Source organism: Peromyscus californicus, unplaced genomic scaffold, assembly GCF_007827085.1.
Source record: "Peromyscus californicus insignis strain IS unplaced genomic scaffold, ASM782708v3 Scaffold_10__1_contigs__length_136768540, whole genome shotgun sequence".
Lineage (NCBI taxonomy): Eukaryota > Metazoa > Chordata > Mammalia > Rodentia > Cricetidae > Peromyscus > Peromyscus californicus.
Window position 1 is genome coordinate 24,170,051 of NW_026294391.1, and position 25,898 is coordinate 24,195,948.

General features: G+C 43.2%; 1 protein-coding gene across 1 annotated transcript in view; it reads left to right on the forward strand.

Annotated features, from left to right (window-relative positions):
• Positions 1–21,639, forward strand: part of Egfl6 (EGF like domain multiple 6) — a 67,498-nt gene extending 45,859 nt beyond the window's left edge. Inside the window, 8 exon segments of the mRNA XM_052715601.1 lie at positions 267–389; positions 7,198–7,325; positions 7,327–7,390; positions 7,393–7,518; positions 10,194–10,274; positions 15,000–15,104; positions 18,683–18,948; positions 20,653–21,639. Coding sequence (XP_052571561.1) covers positions 267–389; positions 7,198–7,325; positions 7,327–7,390; positions 7,393–7,518; positions 10,194–10,274; positions 15,000–15,104; positions 18,683–18,948; positions 20,653–20,763 — 1,004 coding nt within the window. The 3' untranslated portion in view covers positions 20,764–21,639.
• Positions 21,640–25,898: the final 4,259 nt, after the last annotated feature.

Sequence of the window (25,898 nt, forward strand, 5' to 3'; positions counted from 1 at the left end):
TTCAATAGCATTAATAATAAGCAGGCCACGAAGTCGCTCTGGGGAGGTGAGTTGCAGGCGCCCTTCCTACATTCCAGACAGGCGCCAGGGAAAGCCAGGGATCTGGGCCAAAGGGCTTCTGGTTTTGAACACCTCTCCACTCTCAGGCAGCACTTCGTTTGCTGAGGTCTGAGTGCTTGGCCTTGAAGTTATTCAAGTGAGAAGGCCACCCTTTCAGCAAAGCCCTTTTATCATCAAGTTGTCCACTGGAATGTTCCCCTTTTCAGATATAAATGAGTGCGCTCTGAATACCCATATGTGCAGCCTCCATGCCAATTGCCTCAATACTCAAGGATCCTTCAAGTGCAAATGCAAGCAAGGATATAGGGGCAATGGACTTCAGTGTTCTGGTAAGTAGAATTTGGTCATGACAGTTTTGCTATCTACCCCCGCCCCACAAAAGCATTCTTTCCAGTTCTTTTTCCAGATCTCTCTCTCTCCCTGTCTCTCTGTCTCTGTCTCTCTCTGTCTCTGTCTCTGTCTCTCTCTGTCTCTGTCTCTGTGTGTGTGTGTGTGTGTGTGTGTGTGTGTGTGTGTGTGTGTGTGTGTGTGTCAGCCTTGTGTCTTTTCCTAGCTGGGCTGTATTCCTGGTACTCACAAAAGTTATAGGCACAAAGCTGAAAAGATCTAGGGCTGGAATGTCGCTCAGTTAGTAGAATGCTTAACATGTACAAAGACTGGCCCCCAGGACTGAATAAACTAGGCGTGATAATCCCAGCACTTAAAAGAGGTAGAGGCAGGAGGCTCAAACATTCAAGGTCATCCTCCAATACTTAGTGATTCTGGGTCTAGCCTGGGACACATGAGACCCTGTCTCAAAAACAAACAAACAAAACCTAGGAGGAAAAAACACACACACAAGGGCGATACATCTTATTTTTCTTGTCACAACACACTTTCATCTGGACTTTTTTCAGAACAGCAACCAAGACAAACTAGGATGTGGTAGATACCATTTCTTCTTGTCATCCTAAAGCCTGCATTCGTCTGTGTGTCTGTGTGTCTGTGTGTGTGTGTGTGTGTGTGTGTGTGTGTGTGTGTGTGTGTGTGCATGGTGTTTGTGGGAGCATGCATGTACAGGTCAGAGGAAACTTTCTGGAGTCAGTTCTCTCCATCCACCTTTTTGTAAACTCTGGAGATCAAACCAGGCTTGTTCATCAAGTGCTTCTAATGAGCTAAGCCTGGTCCTGTTCGTTTGCTTGTTTGTTTTTTTGTTTTATTTTGTTTTGAAACAAGGTCTTGCTATGTAGTCTTGGCTGCCTGATACTCAGTATGTAGTCCAGGCTAGCCTTGAACTATTATCCTGCCTTGGCTTCCTGAGTCTTGGGATTCCAGGCATGTGCTGCCACACCTGCTATAGACTTCTTTACTGCCCTGTCTCAAGTATTTCCTATGCCCTTTGGCCCTTACAAGTCTTGTAAGTACGACTGTAAATCATATGCTGACCTGCCTCACATCCCATGGCCCCACCCAGCCAAGTCTCCTGATGACACACAGAATATCTTCTAGGTTGTGCAAGACTAAACACTCTGTACCATGACAGATATTCAACAGCACACACATAAAAGGTTCATGGTATCCAAGTGGGCTGTGGCTGTGTCTAGAAATCAGGTTCCATGAACACCTGCCAAAAGAAGTAGGCAGCCTTTACTGTGAATAAAAATAATGAGGAGAAGCATAAATTGTGCCTGGAAAATTTTAAGAAATGTGAAAAAAAAGTAGCCCCTCCAAAGAAGATTGAGACCAATGGGTAGAAATTCTAGTCTCCTGCAAAGCTGACTGGATAGTTTCTAAGAGTGGAGCAGGAGACTCACAGAGTAGTAATGATGTAGGCATGGATCAGTGTCCACAGGGCATCTGAGATACCCAGGTCCTTGTGTCCCAGAACAAAGTATTAAACACCAGGCTGGTATGGAAATGGCTTAGTGGGTCAAGTACTTTCCTCTCAATCATAAAGACTTGCATACAGATCCACAACATCCACGAAAATATTGGGATGGCATAGTGGCCTGCCTCTAATTCCAGCGCTTGGGAAGTGGAGACAGAAGATCCCCAGAGCAAGCTGGCTAGCCAGACAAGCTGAATAAGTGAGCTCTAGGTTCAGGTGAGAGACTCCCCCTCAATATATAAAATGAACAGCAATTGAAAACCTGATATTGATCTCTAGCCTCCATGTGTATCCATACCTGTACCCAACATACATAAAACATGTATACACATTTGCAGATACCTCGTGCACACACTCATAAAAAAAATTGGACCCCAATTAGAGCTCATGATAGTTCATGTGGTGGGTGCCTGTAATAGGCCAGTTCACAGTACCTAGGAGTTCCCCCAACTCTGAGAAGGCAAAATAGAGCATGCCATGCATATTCCTAGATCTTAGATGCAAGGCAGTAGACTCTTCATGCCTTGGGACCTTAGGGTATTGTCTACAAACCTTCCCAGACCCTGCAGGTGCAGCGAGAGATGGGGAATGTCTCTAGGAAACACCCTCGGCCGTTGGAGGGCTTGGAGTCTTTAAGTAAATTCCCTTCCTTCCCCTTCACAGTGTCAGGCAATCATGAACAGTAATGCAGACAGTCTCCCAGATTTCTCCAGTCAGACTGAGTTCATTGCCCACAGTGATAACCTGTCCATTGTGACACCATTTTTGTCTCCTCTCACCTCCTTTGACTCACTGTCCTCCTTCCCTACTCTGCCTTCTGGAATCCTGCCCCAAATCAATCACCTACACCCAAATTCTTCTTTGGGGATTTGCTGAAGGTAACTCATACTAAGACTGATACATCTCTGAGAAGCTTGTCTTGGAGCTGAAATGAGGCGACATATATAGAAAGCTTCATTCAGTTGGTCACACAATAGATACTCAGTAAAGTTTACTGTGCTTAGAATTGTTACGAGTATCATCTCAACCCACCATGGAGGGCCAGCTGCTGTACTGTGAAATTCTATAACGATAATTGCAAAAGTGCTTTGCAGAAAAATAGAAGCCCCAAGAAAAGATGTGTTTCTTTAAAAGGGCAGTTTGCCTCTATGTGGCTATCTCCTAACGTCCATGGCTAAAACTTGAAGAATTAGAAATAACTGCCTAGAGGGGCCATGGATGGAGCTCAGTTAGCAGAGTGCTTGCCTAGCATGCATAAGGCTCTGTGTTCCATCCCCAGCACCACATAAATGGAGTATGGTAGCACACACCTGTGATCCCAGCACTGGAGAAATAGAGGCATAATTAAAAGGTTGGGTTATCCTTGGCTACATGGTGCATTTGAGACCACCCTGGACTACATGAGGTCCTATCTGAGAGAGAGAGAGAGAGAGAGAGAGAGAGAGAGAGAGAGAGAGAGAGAGAGAGAGAGAGAGAGAGAAAGCTTAATGGGGGGGGAGTGTGGAGTTGTTTCCAGCCCCTGTTTTCTATACTGTAGCCCAGTGCATTAAAATTGTAAATCTCACATCAACACAAATATTTCTTGTGACAAAGAAACTTCTACTTTTTAGCATCTAGGTGCACAGCTTTTGGAATATAATTACCTTAGCTGGACTCCTAAGTCCTTGGCTTTGAACCTGTGGACTGAGAACAAGTATTTACCTTCCAGTATCTCAGGTTCCATGTGTGCAAAAATAGGTATTGCAACATCTATCCCTTAATATTGTTTAATATTAAATGAAATAATCCTTACAGAATAAACAAATATCCACATACAGTGCTAACCACCAGCCCAGAATATAATACTCAAAAATATGTTTGATTATTTCTCATGTGTTTTTTTCAGTGTTTTTGTTTGTTTGTTTGTTTCATTTTGTATTTTTTGAGACAGTATCTCTCATGTCCCCAGCTGGCCTTGAGTTTCCTGTGTAGCTGAGGATCATATTGCACTTCTGAACCCCTGCTTCTGTTTACTGGTTGTTTGGATTACAGGCATGTGCCACCACATCCAATTCATTTAGTGCTGGGGATTGAACCCAAGGCTTTGTGCATCCTAGGCAAGCATGCTCCCAAATGAGCTACATTCCCAGACCTGGTTTTTTTTTTTTTTTTTTTTGGTTTGTCGAGACAGGGTTTCTCTGTAGTTTTTGCCGCCTTTCCTGGAACTCACTTTGTAGACCAGGCTGGCCTCGAACTCACAGAGATCCTCCTGCCCTCTGCCTCCCGAGTGCTGGGATTAAAAGCGTGCGCCACCACCGCCCGGCCAGACCTGGTTTTAAAGATTGGTATTTTTCATTTTTAAATTTGTATTTATTGCTTGTATGTGTGTGACATGTGGTGTGGGATGCACATGCCCTGGTTTAAGTGGGGCAGTCAGAGAACAACTTTGTGGAGTCAGTTCTCTTCATTTACATGTTTGTGGGGTCTGGGGATCAAAGTCAGGTCACCAAGCTTATAAGGCAAGAGCCTTTACCCATGGAGCCACCTTGCTGGCCCTAATATGTTTCTTTTTTTTTAATAATTTGTGGGCTGAAAAGATAAGTCAGTGGGTAAAATGCTTGGCATACAAGCATAAGGACCTGAGTTCAGATCTCCAGAATTCTTGTTAAAGCTGGAAATGGCAGCACCCATCTGTACTATGGTGAGCTAGGAAACTGGGGACAGAAGACTCTCCAGGAATCTTCGGGCCAGCTAGCCTTGCATATACAGTGGCAAACAACAAGAGACCCTGTCTCAAACAAGGTGGAAGGTGAGGACCAACACCTGAGGTTCCACTATGACCTCCACACATGTCATGGTATGCTTAGGCCAATACTCACACATGTGAACACACACACACATGTCATGGGGGCGGGGGTTAAAACTAAAATTTTTAAAATCAGGAATCGCTTATTTATTTAATATTAGTTTGATTTCCTCACAGAACAAGGACATGTGTCTTTGAATCACAGAACTCAGGGAATTTGGCTCAGTCTAGAGAAAAGTAATTGTTAATCTTAAAGCATGAATAAGCCCATCACAGAAATGGTAGAAAATAGAAGATATTCTTGTACTTTGCTTTCAAGTCCTAACTCTGCTGCTAGCTAGCCAAGTGCCCATGGGCAAGTCACTAATTGACCCATCTACAAAACAAGAGTACCAACATAATCAGCCCTTTTCCACCTCTTGAGTTCTTTTACAGCAGCATTTCCCCATTGCCCAAATCTAGCTCTGGTCTTCCCTTGGCTCCTTGGTCCTTACAATCTCCACTGAAAGTATGCAGGTAAGACACACAGAGGGTACTGTAGAAGACAGCTAGAGTTTATCTCAGAATAACATGAGGCACTATCAGGGTAAGAATGGGCAAAGACTAAAAGGGTGGTCAAGAAGGAAAATGATCTCACAGCGTCAGAGCGGACAATGTGCAAAAGGACCAATGGGGTTGGCCAGCATGTGAAGGTAATGTATGCGCTTTTTGGTTATGAGCCTAGCTCTTAAAGGCTGAGCCATCTTTGTGCTTTTTTTTTAAAGTCTCTGGGACAGTGTGGAAATGCCATAATGAAAACCATTATTAGTTAGGTGATGGGGGCATGTGCCTTTAATCCCAGCACTCAGGAGGCAGAGGCAGGCAGATCTCTGTGAGTGCGAGGCCAGCCTGGTCTACAGAACTAGTTCCAGGACAGGCTCCAAAGTTACACAGAGAAACCCTGTCTGAGAGAGAGAGAGAGAGAGAGAGAGAGAGAGAGAGAGAGAGAGAGAGAGAGAGAGAGAGAGAGAGAGAAGAAAAAAAGAAAACCTGTTATTTGTATGCTCACCTAAAAATGAGTAACAAAGTCTCTGGAACAGACTGCCTTTCTGAGGGATATTTTCCTCCCCAGTTGATTGGAAGGTCCCTTTTGAATTAACTCTTAAGAGAAGAAAAAAGAGTGAATCTTTGTTCTTTATCAGAAAGGCTCCTGGCGGGTGAGAATCTTGGAATCTTTCTGGCAATTTAGAAAGTCATGGCTCCACCCAGAACCAGTTAGACCCCATTGTGCAGCCAAAAATCATATAGCAGAGTAGATAAAAAAAAAGAATTGACGAGGGGCTGGAGAGATGGCTCAGCTGTTAAGAGTGCTGAGTGCTCTTCCAGAGGTCCTGAGTTCAGTTCCTAGCACCTACATGATGGGTCATAACCACCTATAATAAGATATGGTGCCTTCTTCTGGTGTGCAGGCAAATGTGCAGGTAGAGCACTATACATAATAAATCTTTTCTAAAAAGAATTAAAGAAAGAAAAAATAAATTAAAGAAAGAAAAAATATAAAAGACAAACATTTAAAAAAATTAAAAAGCCATGCTTTACCATAGGAAAATGTAGCCTTCTGTTGATGGGCCTCAACAAAGCCCTGTTATGTCTACCCTCCTTCCTTTCATATGGTATTTTAATTCTGAACAAAGGGGGCAATTTTAGTACTCTCTCTCTTTTCACATGATATTTCGAATTTTAAAGACAGCAATACTGATACTTACCCCTTCTTTTATCTATCACTGTTTTTCACTTGCAAAGTTAGTGTGTTGCCAGGGACACAGGAAGTATAGCCAGAAGTGGCCCAGAAATGATGACTATGAAGCCCGATAGTTTTTAAATTTATTTTCCTTATACAATTTCATACATGTATCTAATGAATTTTGGTCATTTTAGCACCGTTCCCCCCATTAGCCTCTCATCCCGCTCCAGCTGAACCCCTTTATCTGAAGTCTCCCTCCTAGTTTCATGTCTTTGGTGTCGTTTTGTTTTTTCTTAGGGGAAGGGTAGTGACCTACTGAGTTTAATTAGAGTTGCTTGCATGAGCATGGGATGGAGGCAGTTACCAGTATCTACACCATTGAAGAAAATCACACACACACACACACACACACACACACACACACACACACACACACATTGCCCGCCATAACCATCAACTGCCAACAGTTCCTCAGAGAAGATGGGGCCTCATAAGCCCCTCCTCCATCCGTAATGAAATGTTAATAGGCTCCATCTTGTGCAGGTTACCAGTAGCTACTGTGAGTTCATGAGTGCAATTGCTCATCCTCTGGTGCTCATATTTTTCCATCCCCTCTTCCATGATGTTCGCTGAGACTTGGAGGGGGTGTTATAGGGGTCTTATTATAGCTGATTTCCTGCCCTTTGACACTTTCAAAATGGTCAATTGTTTAAGAATGATCTCAACCAAATAGGAATTCTCCTGTCTTACTTTTCGGTTTAGTTATCCCTGAAAATTCTGTGAAGGAAGTACTCAGAGCACCTGGGACCATCAAAGATCGAATCAAGAAGTTACTGGCTCACAAGCACAATATGAAGAAAAAGGTGAAACTTAAAAATGGCACACCCAAGACCCACCAGTACACGGACCCCTAAGGTTAACTTGCCTTCCAGCTCTGAAGAGAGCGTTTTCAGGGGCGGAACTCGGACGGAGAACAAAAGAGGAACGAAGAGAGAAAGAGAGAGGGGCTGGAGGAAGAGAAAAGCAACAAAGTCCTAAAGAACGAGGTAGAACAAGAGCGAAGCCTTCGAGGAGATGTGTTTTGTAAGTATTTGTTAGTCTTGCAATTTTACAAAAACAAACATGGCTCCTTATGACAAATCAACAAACAAGAGTAGACAAGTCCGACCTTAAGAAAGATGGCTTAGCTCCCTTTCTGTAGACCGAGTCTGAAACATACCAACTTTTTATTTCAAAAATCATTCTAATACAATCACTTTATTAAATCACAAATAAAAACATCACACAGCAACTTTGAGGAGGCCACTCAAACATTTGTGCAGTTCCTGAACTCTATACACCTCAGTGAGCGTCTGTACACTTATAATGGCCATTCTGAAGCTGTGGCACTTCACTTGGGGTTTCACTACCGATTACGTTTTTATGCACCTATCCTCCACAAAAAAGAAAAAACATAACAGAGTTCAGATTTGGGGAAAATAGCTTTATTTCCTCTTTCATGACTCATGTGTCCTTTTGCCTGTATTCTGACCTTCTCATCACCTACTATTACCCTTTCTTGGTCTTATTTCTAAATGCTGTACTATACCCATATTTGTACCTGTTGACATATATACATTAGGGGCTAGGATCAGCACACAAAGGAGAACACGTGGTGAAGTGTTTTAAACTAGCAAAAGGAACATAGTTTGGCTGTCAAGTCCTCAGAAGCAAGGGCCTATGTAAGGTCTAGAGGACAGTTTTCACACATGCTAAATGGGATCTACTGATCTGGGAAACGGGAGGCTAAGTCCTGTCCTGTCTCCTTACCTGGGTGCTTCCTGTTTAGCACTGCCCCTCCATGCATAGTTGTATGCTGCCAGACTTTCCATGCAGGACACCAAATAGCCAAATCAGAGACCTTCATCACTGGGTCTCCTAAGCACTCTCTTTTTACTTCTTTTTTAAAAGGTTTTATTTTTTTCTTTGAGACAGGGTCTCTCTATGTAGTTTTGGCTGGCCTGGAACTCACTATGTAGACTAGGATGGCCTTGAACTCAGATATCTGCCTACCCTCTGTTTCTCAGTACTGAGATTAAAACATATGCACCACCACATCCAGCATTTGAAAAGTTTTTATGATGCCCATGGTGGTGGTGCACAACTTTAATCCCAGCACTTAGGAGGCAGAGGTAAGGTGGATCTCTGTGAGTTCAAAGCCAGCCTGGTCTACAGAGTGAGTTCCAGGATAGCCAGGGCTACATGCACACACACACACAAAAAAAAAACTTTGTCTCAAAAAAAGGTACTTTTATGAGCCATATTAATTATATAAATGAAATTTCATACATGTCTTTTTTTGTAACCTGTTGTACATTTGAATTCCTTCTCAGGGGAGATAGAAACAAGCCCTCTCTATCCCTCTTTATAAGGCCCCAACAATAGCACAAAGGATGATTGTGGCCCGAGTCTAACTTAGGTATCCAAGTTATTGTCTATTGGGCTTACTTACTAAGCATGAGTGATGGGCTGCTTAGAGGAATGTGAGTGAATCCAAAGCAGCCACACCCACCGTCCAGTCTCACCTCTGAATGGATGACAACCCCCCCCCCCCCCCCCCCCCCCCCCCCCCCCCCCCGCAAAGTACATAGATAGAGTCCCCCTTCAGTTTACCCATCCACAACCTATATACTCTAGCACTTTCCAAGACCACAGGACATGCAGTTAGGGCAGAAGTATATACAAATGCCTGGAAGGTGTAGGAGGAAGCAGCCAGAAACTCAGGTGGTGGTCCAATGACCCACCCCACTTCCTCCTTCTCTGGGGGAACATTAACAGTCACCACAGGTTTAATTAAGGAATTATTTACAGTAACAGGAGCAACTTGCTTACCTTGTGAGTCCTTCTCACCTCACTTTTTTATTTATTGAAGGTACTTTTGGAAGACTCACTCTGTGAGTAGAGAATATCACAGCTGTATGTTTAGAATTGTAAAGGCCAAAATAGCCAGGCCTGGTTATATACACCTTTGATCCCAGCATGTAGGAGGCAGAGGTAGGCATATCTCTCTGCATTTAAGACAACTATGGTCTGCCTAGCAAGTTCCAGGTCAGAAAAGACTGCATAGTGAGACTTTGTGTCCAAAAAAAAGTTTAAGCCAAAATACAAAATTACAGAAGCAGCAAAACACTACAACAGAGCTTAAGTTTTAAGCATGAACCAGGTGGCCCCATACAACCCTGTCATAGTGAACCCTGTTTGCAGAGGTTGGTCTACAGAGCCCACCATAAGTCTCAGGCCATCTGCCCTAGACAGTTTGTGTGTCAGTCCTGAATCCCCACACTGAGACCCTGCTTCCTCCTTTCTGGGTGCTTTGTTTTAGCTTGTATTCTTGGCTATAAGACTGGTGAGCACATATACACCAATGCCAGGTGAAATTAACCAAGGACTAAGTAGACACAGGCTCATCTAGGTCACAAACAGTATACCAGTCACATAAAATCTCCCTTACTAATGAAAATTTCAAGCAAAAGTGGGTTTCCAAGACCTGGCGAGAAGGGGTGTGTCCAGAGTGTGGATGCTGAGCTCACTGGAGGGAACTTCTGGCAAACACTATTCCAGGTGAGGAAACGGAGTGGAAAATGGTAGGGAGATGGTGATATAACATGTTTTACCATTAGTCTCCATGACAAAACCTTCTAGGTTCCAACACTAAAGTCATTCCTTTGGTGCATGTGGGGGTTTGGGTTATTTCTTAACTGATCAAGGTTTTTTATCAGCTCCTAAGGTAAATGAAGCAGAGGATTTGGATCTGGTCTATGTCCAAAGAAAAGAGCTAAATTCCAAACTGGAACACAAAGGTAATGATTTAAAAAAAAAAACAACAGTTTTCATCTCAAAGAGAATAAACGATGAGGGGCCATGGCCTGGGAATACAGATTTCAGATATGTCAAACATCATTTTCCAACGTAGTAGCAGTTTGCTAGACTTTTATGGTAAAGAACGAAGAAAGTCACAAATCGAATCATTTTTCAAATGCATTGATGAGAACACCAGGTTGATATGTTCCAGCCAAGTGGGGAAACTTCTGCTGTAGGCGCCAGATGCTTTCTGATGACATTTTTAGCTTTGGGGTTGGTGCAAGATGGGAGTCTGCTAAGTTAATACATCTCAGAAGGATTCACCCGACAGTCACAAGGATGTCAGGTCAGACATGGAGGTAGGCAATGAATGACTATTAAAGGGGCTAAAAATAGCTCAAAATAATTCAACTGCATCTGCTGCATTCCAACCTCTCTGCAGTCACTGAAGTAGCTAGCCTTTGTAGAGTGTTCTGTGTAGGTTTGGCTCCTTTCCGGGAACTTTTGTTCACAGTAACTAACTAATACTTTCTTTCTAATTATTTTATAATTTAAAACAGCAGCAGACTCATGGAAAGGAGCTGACATGAGATCACCCTTCAGGACGACCTTGGTTAGATGAGGCCCTGGAGTGGAAGAGAGACCTTTCAACTCAGGAGAGAAATAGCATCATGGCTGTAGGGAGCCATAACAGGACCTTGAAGGAAGAAAGCAAGCCTCCCCCTTAAAGCTGGAGAACAAAGGGGATTTCTGACTCTTATAGGTTTAGGGGGTTAGGAAGTCAAGCTTCACACCATGTGACCTAGCTCGGGCTGGCCTACATGCTAGCATGGAGACAGGCACTAGATAGTACTATAAACTTACCTTGTAGCTACGAGGGGGAGGGACTTCGAGAGCATAGCATAGCATACTTTATCAGCCCCTGGGAGAGAAATAAAAGCAGCTAGGGAGTCTGTGCTTGCTCACGCTCTCCTGCATCATCTTTCATTTCCTGAAACTACTACTTCAGTCATTAGCAACTGAGAGAAAATTCCCTACACTGTGGGGTGCAGAACTAATGTGTGTTGTCTTTCCTGGGGAGACATGAGTAAACAAATATTTATTCACTCTAGATGTGGCACTAGTAACCGACCAAAGTAACCATTCTACCCAAGTCTAAGTTGGTGAAATATGAGCTTATCAGGCTTATTTTAAAGAAGCATGAGTGAATGAGGTCCCCACTTCATCATAGGTGACAATGACATCACAAAAGCTGCATTATGGAGTCCTGCCTTTTGTTCAGGTCCTGTCTGCCCTAATGCCTCCCAAGACCATGTGCAGCTGGGAGAGGGGGTCAAGAGGGAGTGGATGGCTGGAATCCTAGGTGAAAGTCCTGTGAGCCCCTCCCACTACTAGAGACTGTTAATGACTCTGTTACCACTACTATAGACCTGCCCATCACTGTATTTTTCTGTTTATTTTATTATGTTGCCATGACTACAAGGCCAAGTACTCTGTAGGTTAGCTTGGTAACTTCTCCTCCATGATAAAAGATGGTTATATCACGCCAGGAGGAAATCTCTTTACCCCTAACCACCAGTGTTTAAATAGTAGGTCATTTTAAAATGTTTTATTATCATATATTAATTATACATAATAAATTTCATTATGATATTTTATACATGCTTGTAATGTGTTTTGCTCATATTCATCCCGATTACCTCTCTTGTGCCGCTCCCACTCTCACTGATTCTATTCCTCTTTCCAACTAGTTCCCATTCTACCTGTTAAATCCAGATCATGGGTCTGCCCCTTTAAAAAGCTGATCACATTAAGATGCCAGTCAGACACTGTAAGAGGCCAGATCTTACATCCATACACCCCTGCAGCTCTCCCTCTGGGTCAGAGTTAGGATGCCATGCTGTGTTGTGACCTAACAGCCAATGAAGCAAAGTCTTACCCAGAACCTGACTCTTTCATGATCTTTACCCCATAGGCTATGTTGAATTAAACTTCATGTATGAAACTTCCCAACAGTTAAAAAAGTATATAAAAGCCAAACTAGCTCCCTTGTTCTTGGGCTTCTCTCTCTCTCTCTCTCTCTCTCTCTCTCTCTCTCTCTCTCTCTCTCTCTCTCTCATTTTTTGAGACAGAGTTTCTCTGTGCAGCCCTGGCTGTCCTGGAGCTCACTCTACAGACCAGGCTGGCCTCAAACTCAACAGAGATCCACCTGCCTCTGCCTCCCAAGTCCTGGGACTAAAGACATGTGCCACCACCACCCTGGCTAGGCTATCTCTCTTAATGAAGCTCCTCTCCAGGTTCTAAAAAAGAGAGTCTCTTTCCAATTAAGATCCCCATCATGCTGCCTCTGATATGATATACTGTCCCCTTTAATGCGTCCCACCTCAAAGCCAAACCTGGCCTGTGCAAAGTGGGTAGTCATAGATCTCAGCCTGATCTCAGGCTCAGTTCCAGCATCCAGTATCTGTGGAGCCTGGATAAGTCACTCAGGAGCCTTAGATTTATTGAGGGTCCAGTGACAGATATTTCTGATAAGCAAATTAAATGACGTGACCTTTGTGGGGAAAAAATGGCAAATTGACATAAGTCAAGAAAAAGCAACTTATGGACCAGCAAGATGTCTCAGAAGGAAAAAGCAGCTGCCACCAACCCTGATGACATGATATTGATCCCCAGGACAGAGCTGACTTCCACAGATTGTCCTCTGATCTAAAATATAATTTTAATAATTTTTAAGAAAAGGCTGGCCTGACATGATAGTACACACCATTAATGGCAGCATTCTGGAGGCAGTGACAAGTGGGCTTATATAAGTGGGAAACCATTCTGATCCATGTTTCAGCCAGTTGGGGCCACGCAGAGAAACCCTGGAGAGAAAGGGGGGCTGCCTTAATTTTAAATCAGAAGCGTCTTGGTCTTTGTCTTCTTTCACAGTGCTTTATCGCTGTTATCTTACGTCGTGAGTCAGCACACTGTTCTGTGGAAAGGGCCAGAGAGCAAATATGTGAGGCTTTGTGAGCCATATGGTCTCTGTAGCTCATAGGGCGCCTTGTCCTTGGAGCTTAAAGGAACAAGATACTATATAAGTACATGGGAAGCTGTGCTTCTGTAAGACTTTACAAAATCGACAGTAGGCTAACGTGCTGGTTTGAAGGCCTCTGCTGTACATAAAAGTAACCAGAGACACTGGTTCAAAACCAGTGTCTCGCCTTTAATCCCAGCACTCGGGAGGCAGAGCCAGGCGGATCTCTGTGAGTTCGAGGCCAGCCTGGTCTACAGAGCGAGATCCAGGACAGGCACCAAAACTACAAAGAGAAACCCTGTCTCGGGGGAAAAAAAAACAGTGTCTAGCACTAGCTGCCTCCACTCTTATTCCTCTGGTACATCTGAACTACACAGCCATTCTGCCATAATAGGAAACAACACCAAAAAAACACATTTTAGAAACTGCCAGTGGGTTAGCTTATTTGATCCAATAAGTGCCTGGCAAATTTCTAACAGGAATCTTGAAATCATGAAATGCCCACTGAATTTTAATTCATGGATGTGACTCGGTGACAACATGAGGCCAATGCCGTTGAAACAATGATTTATTATGTACACTCACAAGAGAAGAGGATACACTGAGCAACAGTAAGAGCTAGTGGAAAACTAGGCCAAGGTCATCTTTAAGGCTTATGTGGAAGGAAAGTCAAGGGTGAGGGGGCAAGGGAGAGCATTTAAGGTTGGATAATTTGAATAATTTCAGAGGTCTTAGGGCAGTGGTTTTCAACCTGTGAATCACAACCCTTTTGGGGGGCAAATGACCCTTACAGGGGTCATCTAAGACCATCGGAAAACACAGATGTTTACGTTATGATTCATAACAGTAGTAACATTACAGTTACGAAGTAGCGATGAAAATAATTGTATGATTGGGAGGGTCAGCACAACGTAAGGAACTGTATTAAAGGGTCACACACAGCATTAGGGAGGTTGAGAAGCACCGCCTCAGAGGCACAGGGACTATCTATAACTATCTGGTTTTGAGATGATGTAGGCCACAGGAAATACTAGTTGGATGCGTATGTGGGTCAGTCTGCTCTCACTGTTACAAAATACCTGAACCTTGTAGGAAGGGGTGTGAGTTAGATGTCTTATGACTGCGCACTCCACAGACACTTGTTTTCTGGGCTTTGGCTCTGGCCTGAATGTTATGAACAACTGGTTATATTTCCTGCTTTGCTTCCTAATGAAGGTCATTGTGCTCTTAACCTTGAAGCCATCTTTTGGGTTCCTTCAGTTTTATTTTCTAAGATTACAACAGAATATGTTGAGAATAGCTGTACACATTGTACAGATGTAACTCAAAATAGGTTATTTGGAGAGGTGGCTCAGTGGTTAAGTGCACTCGCTGCTCTTGCAGAGGACCCAGCTTCTGTTCTCACCCACATGGTGGCTCACAACCATCTGTAACATAATATACATATAATTAACCATATAATGCCCTCTTCTTACCTCTATGGGCTCCAGGCACGCACATGGTGTACATGCAGACAAAACACTCATACACATAAAATGTAGAAGTCTAAAAATAGCGAATCTTGTTTAAACTACCCCAATAAGCATGTCAGTTGCCACGATCTATGTGCACCTAAACCCATGACATCACCTCCCAGAGCTCCAAATTAGCTACTTTTGTGACGCTCTTAATGGTTCTGAATGTGCTTTTTTTTTTTTTAAAGCAGACTTAAACATCTCAGTTGACTGCAGCTTTGATCATGGGGTCTGTGACTGGAAACAGGACAGAGAAGATGATTTTGACTGGACTCCTGCTGATCGAGACAATGGTATTTAAATTCCACTGCTACATGTTCTAGGAGAGGTAGAGAAGGCTGTTTGTTACCTGAGGGTTGTTCCTGTCACTGCTTAGCTCATGGTTGTTTATCATCTTTGGGAACCTTTGGCCTTCTGAGGTGGCCTCGGATGGATGAGTAACTGGTGCAGCATTTATTTCCTCTTCATCCCTCTCTTATGACCCAGGAAATGTGTCCCAGCATCCCTCTTTTATATTTACCCTCTTCCTTCTAAGAGTGGGAGAGGGAGATGAAAAGGAGAGGAAGGTGGGGGTGGGGGTAGGGTGGGGTGTCTCTGAGAGCTCCCCTTTTCCCAGTTTACCAGCCACAGTCCTCTGTAGTTTTCATTGTGTTTTGATAGGAAATAAATCTTTAAAGGTAATAGGACCTCTGTCTACACTGGAATTAAAGTAGAGTCACCTCTCAAAGGATCAAAACCACAATGAGTGTCAAGTTAATGAGCTAAACTCCAAGACTCAGCTTTCCTTTCTGTTGCCTAAGGAATTCTTTCTGACCACCTGGCCTTGGATTGGTCTCAACATCAGCACTGAGCCATGAACTTCCTGCCTTTTGTAGTGTCTGCTTCAGCACTATTGATGGGCCCTGGCTTCCCCTTGGATGAAGTATTTGGCTTGCAGACACAATTTGGAGCACAATATGGAATCCTGATCTCCTAAAAGCTGGCCATAGAACTGGAACAACTGTTATACAGCTCTGGAGTCCAGTTCCTCACTAGTATAATTGTATTTCTTTGGGGATGTGCAGGCTCAGCCTTGGGTTAAAAGATCCTTTCTTAGGGAAAATTCCTTCCTGAGATATTTCCTTGCAAGCCTGTACCTGCAGTCAGAAAGCTTTGATATCCTCTACCAAGAATTCCTGGTAGGACTTGCAATTGGGGTAGAAGGAATATATCCCACACAACAGTTGTTCTAGTGGGCCTTTCACCAAAGATTCAGTGGACAACTCTAACAGGAGATAAGCCATCTTTGGAGAAACTGTCTTGATAACTAACACAAGTTTCTCCTTCCTTCCGTCATGGGAATGTAGATAGTGGTGCTACCAGAGCTGTAGCACATGGGGAGTCCCAGATTGACAGCTCACCTAGTCAGGATTGTCTTACATTGACTTTTCCATCAATGAGAAGTCTTCTATTTGCAAACACCCAATTTGCAAATGACCCCCCAGGTTCTCAGCATCTGAGGCACTCACATCATACCTTCTCCCTTCCTACATGTTTATCAGGTCTCAAAATGGTCTTGTCTTCCCCTATAGAGCTAAATATAGACGAGAAACATGGAATGAATTGATAGTATTGGAGGGATAAACACTCAAGGAAAGCTGAAAGGCTTTAGCTGGGATTGAAAAGGTCCCAGAAGAGAGAGAACAGCTGATAGAGTGACTGCATAAAGTACGAGGTGCCTTCATTGGAGATAAATACACTTCTTAGTATGTCTAAAACATATTGTTTATTTGAAATTCAAACTCCACTGGGCATCCTGGAGTTTAGCTTGATGAAAGCTCAGACTCAGCTCACTTTCTTCTTTGTATCCAGTCCTAGACTCCAGCCCAGGGAATGGTGCTGCCTCCATTCTGAGTGGATTTTCCCATCTCAATTTAAAGCTAGACCATCCCATGTAGACATTCCAGAGGCTAATCTACTCTAGACAGTCTCTCACAGGCATACCCAGAGGCTTGTCTCCTAGGGGATTCTAGATCCTGTCAAAGTTGACAATCAATATTAGCCTTCACAGGTGTGATGGCTACAGACTCTGGTGAAGCTGTTGTAGAAATAATGTACCATCCCAGTGAGAAATCACTCCTCACATGTAGAAATTAATAAAGGAAAAGGCTCTTAGCACATGTCTGGCTCTGACTAATGCCCAAAGAGAAGCTGGCCTTTAATAGAAGAGTTTGCTAATTTATATACACCTTAGGCTAGCATTCCACATATGTTGTCATCCTTAAATCTCTTTCAGGTTCCAGCCTCAGGTTACACTGTAAACAATTAAACAGAAACAGAGAGACAGGAGAGTGCAAGTCTGGCCACTTAGGCAGATGGAAGATTTACACAGCAAAGATATTGTATATTGCCAGAAGTATTTTAGGTATACCAGTGTTGTTCTTTTCCAAATTGTTGTTACCGAAGGTCATCTTGCCCACCTAGCAGAATTATGCTTTTGCTGGGTGAGAGGACCCACCAGTGTCTGGATCCAGTGAAGACTAAGGCAGCATCAGTCAGGGTCCTGCAAGTGTCTCCAGGAGTTGTACCAGGAAAATACTGCATGCCATCCCCAATGTCTTCCTCCCAGCTTCTTTGGGAATTCTTTATTGTCTAGTTCTTCAGAGCATGCTCTGTAAGAGTTATTTTAGCCGAGTCGGGGGAAATGGCTCAGGGATTAAAAGCAATGGTGTTCTTCCAAAGGACCTGAGTTCCATTCCCAGCGCTTACATGACAGCTCACAACCATCTGTAACTCCAGTTCCATGTAATCCAATGCCCTCTTCTGGCCCCTAAGGTCACCAGGCATGCACATGTACAAATATAGATGGAGACAAAACACCCATACACATAATAATAATTTTTAAAGAGTTTCTTAAATTCACCAAAGCCACAATGAAAAGAATAGAGATGGACAGACAGTCCTCTTCTCCAGATTACAAGGTACTTAGAAGGTTTGCAAGCATAGAAGAAAATATATTCTAGTCATCCTACATCAGAACTCAAGAATGATATGCTACCACATGGTGGTTGAGCCTCAAGAAGCCATTAGAACAATATAGGTCAAGTACATTTTGATGAGACATTTCTCTCTGGATCCACCTAAATAGCTGGCCATCATACCTGTGATGGTTAATATTGATTGTCAACTTGACAGGCTCTAACATCACCTAAGAGACAAGCATACCTGTAAGAGACTGTCTAGAGTAGATTAGCCTCGGGAATGTTTACGTGGGATTATCTAGCTTTAAGTTGAGATGGGAAAATCTGCTTAGAATGGAGGCAGCACCATTCCCTGGGCTGGAGTCCAGGACTGGATACAAAGGAGAAAGTGAGCTGAGCCTGAGCATTCATCATTGTCTACTTCCTGACAGTGGATCCAATGTGACTGACTGCTTCAAACTCCTGCTGCCATGACTTCCTCCACCACCGTGGGCCAAAATAAATCCTTCCTTAAGTTCCTTTAGTAGGGTATTTTGTATCAGCAACAACACAGGTCACTAATACAATACCTATTCTCGATTCAGTGGAAAATGTATTCTAAGATTCAAATAATCAAGGTGGAAATGTTCTGGAATTCATTAGCTGCAAATTACCTTCAATGCTAAGTGACCATTCCATTATATTCTTATTTGCTTATGAATGTGGAAAGTTCCTTAGCTTTCTGACCCTTAGAGCTCTTCTCTGTATAGGAAAAGATTTCAACTCTCCAATCCAGAGTCTCGGTTTTGCAGAACTATTCTATTCTAATGTAAAGGTCTTCAGCATTTCCTACAGGAGACTGTTGTTCACTTTTCCAGCTCATTTATGCATCATAGTCAGACCCTTCCTCACAGCCTTTTGTTCTCTTAAAGCTGTTGGTTATTATATGGCAGTCCCAGCACTGGCAGGGCACAGGAAGGATATTGGCCGGTTGAAACTTCTCCTCCCCAGCTTGACACCCCAAAGCAACTTCTGTTTGCTCTTTGATTACCGACTGGCTGGAGACAAAGTAGGAAAACTTCGAGTGTTCGTGAAAAATAGCAACAATGCCCTGGCATGGGAAGGGACTGAAAATGAGGATGAGAGATGGAAGACGGGGAAAATCCCGCTGTACCAAGGGATCGATACTATCAAAAGTGTAAGTGGGAAAGGAATTCCATATTTCCGTTTTTCTTTTTCCATGATTTAACAACCTATTTACTGGTGTCCATGGGTGTCAGGAGTACAAAGATAGGCAAGAGTTTGCCTAGTCAGCATGACTAATGAGGGTGCTCATCCAATTCTTTAGAAATGACCTATTGGTGTGTCTGGCTCCCTCTTACTAAGTTCCATGCAAACTTGTCTATACATTCTTTAATATGTTAAAAACAAATAAACAAGCAGGAAAAAAAGTTTCTTGTTCATTCTATGGAACTTAGCTCAATAAGTGGTAGCCAGAGTATGATTATTTAAAGGTTATTTTAACTGAACTGAAGGGGTGGCTGTTGGGAGAATTCCCACTCTCAGGGAACTGATAAAAACTGTTATATTTACAGTTCTGGAGACTGAACTCAGGTCCATATGCTTACAAAGCAAGCACTCTCTTACTGAGCTCTCTCCGAGCTCTCAGTAGGCATCAGTCGGCCCATATGATTGTCAGCGTGTCTGACCTTAGTCATCCACTCTCCGGCATTTCCAGAGGCTACACTGATATCATATAACCCAAGGCCCCCAACATATATCACATTCTGAGCATAAACCATCTGGCTTGGCTAAAGGTTACAGGTAAGCAAAAACACTCTTAACCAAGTAGTTTCAAGTTCTTAAAGGCTGACTCGCAGGAAGCAGTCAAGGACAAAACTGTCTTTCAAATGTTCAGGTTTTGGACAACTCAGAGCTGCTGAGTTAATCTTTTACTGTAGAAGTAGGTTTAATAAAGGGAAAGGAAACCGCTCTAAGAGGAAGCTGGTTAATGAATTTGATAAAGAACAAATAGGATAAAAATGATCAAGAGCTTACTGAGTTTGGAGGACCTTGACAAGAGCTGTTTTCTTGAGAGGGAAAGGTCAAAAATCACACAATAGAAGAACAAAGAGGGGCCTGGGGCATAGCTCAGTTGAGAGAGTGAGTGCCTAAATGTGAGTGCATGTGCAAAATCCTGTGTTCAGTCCCCAGCACTGTACAAACCAGGCCTGGTGGGCCATGCCAATAATTCCAGTACTCAGAGATGGACACAGGAGGAGCAGCAGTTCAAGGTCATCCTTGGCTACATAATGAACACCTGTTCTCACATGCGTGCGCACACGCGCACACACACACACACACACACACACACACACACACTTAAAAGTAAACAAAGATATATATAGTTCCCTGCTCAGTTACAGGACAGGACTGTTTCTGTGTGTGTGTGTGTGTGTGTGTGTGTGTGTGTGTGTGTGTGTGTGTGTGTGTGTGTGTGTGTTGGGGGTTGGGGTTCGAGACAGAACTTCTCTGTGTAACAGCCCTGGATGTCCTAGAACTCGCTCTGTAGACCAAGATGGCCTCAAACTCAAACCAAGATCCGCCTGCCTCTGCCTCCTGAGTGCTGGGATTAAAGGTGGATGCCACTACCACCGGGCACAGGACTTTTCAGAATCCTCCAGTGTTTGCTGTGACCCTGTCTTTTCTAGACAGAACCCTCACTGTGAGCAGTTGGCATGTGGGGAACGTATTGCTATATAGTCAAGACAATGCTATGTAGTCAATATGAAAAGCAATTTCTATACAATATAGACACAAGTTTAGTCCTTGCTAACAGCTGTTCAATAGTCTGATGACATCATTGTTTTGAAGTAACCTTCTGTTCTCTCTCCATTATTAGGTCATTTTTGAAGCAGAACGTGGCAAAGGCAAAACTGGAGAAATTGCAGTGGATGGTGTCTTACTGGTGTCAGGCTTGTGTCCTGATGGCTTTCTGTCTGTAGAGGGCTGAGTGTCACTGGCCTCCTTTATAGCTTCATTTGTGGCCTTTTATGTCATGTCTCTGGGGTTTCTTTTTCTATCATATCATAGGACTCTTCCATTTATAAATACAAGCTGAAACTGTGTAATGTTCCAACAGAAATATTATCATAAGATTCCTTTCTTGTATCAAATGTACTAAGACTTGCTTTAATATGTAGCACCACTGTGCCTTCTCACTTGTTTCTGAGTTTTCCACATTACGTCACAAAATGTAGACATGCCAACTCATCTCCCCCTACCTTGTATATCTGTTCTTTCTATGTGAGCTGATGGACTCTTCTAAATAACATTTCTAGAATACCAGCAACAGGAAAAACTAGTACAGATAAATGGTTAGCTGTTGAGGCTGGACAAATGACCTAGTGGTTAAGAACACGGGCTGTTCTTACAGAGGATCCAGGATCTATTCCCAGCACCCACATGGCAAATCACAGCCATCTGCAACTCCAGTTCCAGAGATTCCAGTGACCTCTTCTGGCCTCCATGAACACCTGCATGTGGTGGTACACATGCATACACTCTGGCCCATATACATATACATAAAATAATAAAGTAAATCATTTCTTAAAAAATGTTTCATTGTTTAACTTTTAAGGTACTTCTTGGAAACAGTAACATTAAACATAGATTTTTTTTGCCTAAGTGGCTCAGCCTGCTCTTTCATAGTCAAATTTGCATATTTAAATTTTTTATAATCATATTCAGTTAACCACCTTAAGTCATAGTAAGATAAAAGGATATGTTAGTGATTCTATGTTTACTTATGTGTATGATTTTGAAAAACATAATTTTTATTCTTTTCTCTGTTGGAATACTTTGTATTCATAAAAACTGGCTAAAACAGGCTTGGGTGACTTGGTGGAATGCTTGCCTGGCATGCACAAAATCCTGGGTCAAATCCTCAGCACCTCATAAATTGGGAGTGGTGGTGCCTGCTTGTAATCCCAGCAGACCAGAAGTTTAAGATCATCCTTGGGTATACAGTATGTTTTTACAAACCTGGGCTACTGCATGAGACCTTGTCCAAAAGAGAAGAGGAGAGAGAGAGAGAGAGAGAGAGAGAGAGAGAGAGAGAGAGAGAGAGAGAGAGAATGAATCTGTCTTCCAGGAAAGCTGTTCACTCTATACATACTCCTGAAAAGACAGTACAGGCATAAAAAGAACATTACAATGCTTCTGTGCAAAGAACAGTAGACACCCATACAGATGCACCCCCTACCATCAGACTCATAGCTCTCTGCAATCTAGCAGATGAATATGACAGCTAGGAAGGCCGAATAGGAACACTAGCTCCTTACCAGTCCACAGCACTGCAAACAATGCTTTCACCCCTGATACACGGCTCTCTTTCTCTGAGGGAAGACGAGTAGTCCTTCCTGAAACTCACTCTTTCCAGGACTGTTGTTTAAATTCTGTCCTAGTCAGACTGGAAGATAGCATTTAGGTGATTTAACTTCTTCAAAATAAACACACATGGAATGAAGGCATTTCACAGTTTTCGGGAGAACTGTCAATTCGGGAACATGTTATAATTTGTTCCTCTGCTTCAAAGGGGTTTTTTTTTTGTGTGTGTGTGTCAAATGGTCTTGCCTTTTAGAATAGTTAAAGAGATTGGGGAAAATTTACAGGCTGAATTGAATAATGACTACTTAGCATCATTTTGTATAAATGCTTTCAGACTGACGCCGATAATTCTGCCCCAAGACAGAATAGGAGCAAAGATGGTGAATGGCAAGATATGTTTCTGTTTTAAAACCTGACTTTTATTAAACATTCATAAGTTTCTCTCAATTCATTGGTTTTAGGTTGGGGAATAGTGCTTATTTGTTTCTTTCCATTCTAGGGATTGTACCTAGGGCCTTGCATCTGCTGGGCAAGTGCTCTACCACTGAGCTACCTCCCAAGCCCCAGTATAAAGGTTTCACGTGAGATTAACTCCTTTCACAAATCTAAGGCTCTCTCATGCTTAGACTGTATAATATCTAAAATGTGCCAGCAGACACTTGAGATATGGCGCAACTGGTAGAGTTCTGCTTAGCATGCATAAAGTCCTGGGTTCAATCTTCAGCAGTATATAAAATCAGGCATGGTGGCACGCACCTGTAATCCCATACAGGAGAAGTAGAAACAGGAAAATCAGAAGTTGAAGGTCATCCTTGGCTACACAGCATGTTTGAAGCCAGCCTGGGCTATATGAAACCCTTTTTTAAAAAATACAAATAAAGCCAGCCATGGTGGCACATGCCTTTAATACCAGCACAAGGGAGGCAGAGGCAGGCAGATCTCTGTGAATTTAAGGACAGCCTGGTCTACAAAGCGAGTTCCAGGACAGCTAGGGCTGTTACACAGAGAAACCTTGTCTCAAAAAAGAACAAATAAAAAGTGCCAACATAAGTGTGTATTCAACCACATTTCTCTTTCATTCAGACAGACCATGATCACAAATTCCAAAAAGCTGTGCTCTCTCTCCATCCAAAATATCCTGTGCTGTGTAGATGCAGCTGTATTCTATCTGGTCATGGACTAGTAGAATGTTATCATGGACTTTGGCATTTTTCAGACCCTGGCCGATTTGTTTTTGAGATTTATAAATAAGCTATCCCTTTGCAGTGGAAGCTGAGAGTCATACACTGGAGTGGCTGTTTACAACCATTTTGGAATTATGTTCTCAACATCATAATGAAGTTTCATAAAATTCTAGCCTTCACAACTTTTGACATGGGGGACAGAGTATAGTATGGTGATGAGAATTTGGCCTAGAATGAAAAAGGATTACCCTGAAGCTGGCTTAAGATAGCAGTTACAAGTGAAAAATCAAAGAAAAAAAAACTCTCTCGTGTGTCTACCTTTAGCCAATGTGGGAGCATCATATAAGGAAAAGGAGGAAGAGGAGAGGGAGGAGGAAGAGGGAAAAGAAAGAAGAGTCTTTTCTCTCCAAAGATGAGTCTCAGTTATAGTGACACAGCTCTCCCGCTGAGCAAAAGACACTTTGCATCCTGCAATGTTTGAAATCTCTCAGAAATCCCACCGCACCCCCTTGTGGCAGCCTCTGTCCTAGTGCGTGACTACCACCAGGCAGATAGCATCAGACAGGCATCTGCTGCTTTCTCTCTCCACATGCCTCCTCTTCCCTGGCCGTTTGTGAACCTTTGCTTCTCTCTGGGTACCAAAACCCTTCTAACCCAGTCGTGCTTGAGACCTTAAAGCACCCAGTCTTACAGACCTCTCATTCTCTCTCAATTTACCCTTACTAACGCTTACTAAGGCTTACTAACGCACAAGCACAGGGAACACACGGCGCTTTAAGTGTAGCTTTCTTGAGTAATATTTTATACAAGTAGCAGCCAACGCCTTCATCCAAAGGGAAATTTCAGCACTGTGGTAACGTCAATATCTTCCTGTCCTGGAATCCCAGAGCCACACCAAAAAGGCCGTGTCAGCGTGGGCTGGTAGCAAGCAGCAGAATCAGACCCCAAGGAACTTACAGCAAGGACAGTACTATGTGGCTCGACAGGAGCCCTGGCAGCGAATTGCAGTGCTAGAAGCAGGACAAGGAGCCATTGTAGGAATGGCCTGCTAATGATGGCATCTTTGCCTCACAGAAATGTAGCTTCCACAGTACTCTGCTCACAAGTCAAAATCCTCAAAAGGGGATGGGGATGGCTGGCGCTCAGTCACAGACTCCTTACCTAGCATGCAAGAAGCTTTTGTTCAAGCCTGTGTACCAAATCAACTAGACATGGCGGTGCATGCCTGTAATCACAGCACTTGGGTGGTAGAAAAAAAGAGAATAAAAAATTCAAGGTTATCCTGGGCTATATGAGATCCTGTTTCAAAAAGGAAAAAAAAAGTCACAGAAGGGGCTGAAGTCAGGGAGCTACTCCTGTCTAGGGTAAACAAGCACCTGATTAGCCATTTACAAAGTGAGCAAACTAGCTCTGTCCCATCAAAGTCCACCACCTAGATCCCATCATGCAGAAGCTGGAATTGAGAGCTTATCCATTCCAGCCACAATATCAGGCTAAGGGATTGCCTCAAAACAAAGGAGATGACGCCGTCCATTCTTTTCAGTAACCAGAAACCAGGTGGCCTTTGAGTCCGCTTTCAAAAGAAAAGCGACTACCATAAATACTATCACAGAAGCCAAACAGTGCAGTTACTATACATTAGTTTACTGTGGGGGGAAGTGAGGGTGAGGGGAGAAGCGCTTCTCTCTCATACACCACAAATCCGAACAGTACATTTCTGGCCAAATGTGTCTCCACAAAAGACTGCAGAGAACCCAGCCAGTGTTTATAATGTTGTTTTCTGATGAAGGGACTGCCTGGCTCCAGGCATGCAGAGAGGGCTGTGGGTGAAGCATACACTTATCAGTCTGGGAGAAAGTCCCATGGAGCTCCAAGGCTTAAAAAAAAAAAAGGACGATAGGGAGACAGATAAGAAAGCACAGGCCCATGCCCTGTGGGGTCAACACTCATGACTCTGCTGTTTGAATGAACTGTTACAAAACAACCTCCCTATAAAAGGAGAACCCAAGGACCAAAGTAAAGTGAGCCATTTTGTGAAGCAGAGCACACGTCCGTCCGGGATCGGGATCTCTGGAGTCCTGGAAGCCAGCCACGCTGACTGAATCAAATTCCAGATGCGGGGCCTCAGCTTGGATTTCTAAGCCAATGGGACAGTGACTGGGACCGACAAGAGAAGGTATTTAAGTGAAATAGTGTTCCCATTGTCTCTTTTCCTTCATCTTTCTGATGAAATGGAATTTTGATTTATGTTCTGGACAATTTCGGGGGCTTTGAATAATGTCTAGCAACAAAATCTTTTTTAAAAATGTGCTCTTGAATTTTCATCTTTTGATTGTGATTGAAGCCAGACCTATGGATCCTTCATCATCCCTTTGCTTATTCAGTTGCCATCAATCTATGGTAGCTTAAGTCTAAGGCCATTTTCCCAAAGAAGGTCACATGAATGGATTGCAGGGTTAGAAAGTAGACACAGCTAGCTATCTTTGTGGGGAGGCACTTCCATTCAAGCACATACACTGATCCTGAAGAGAATGAAGGAGAAAGAGGGGACAGCCTGGGTGAAAATGAAGGCAGA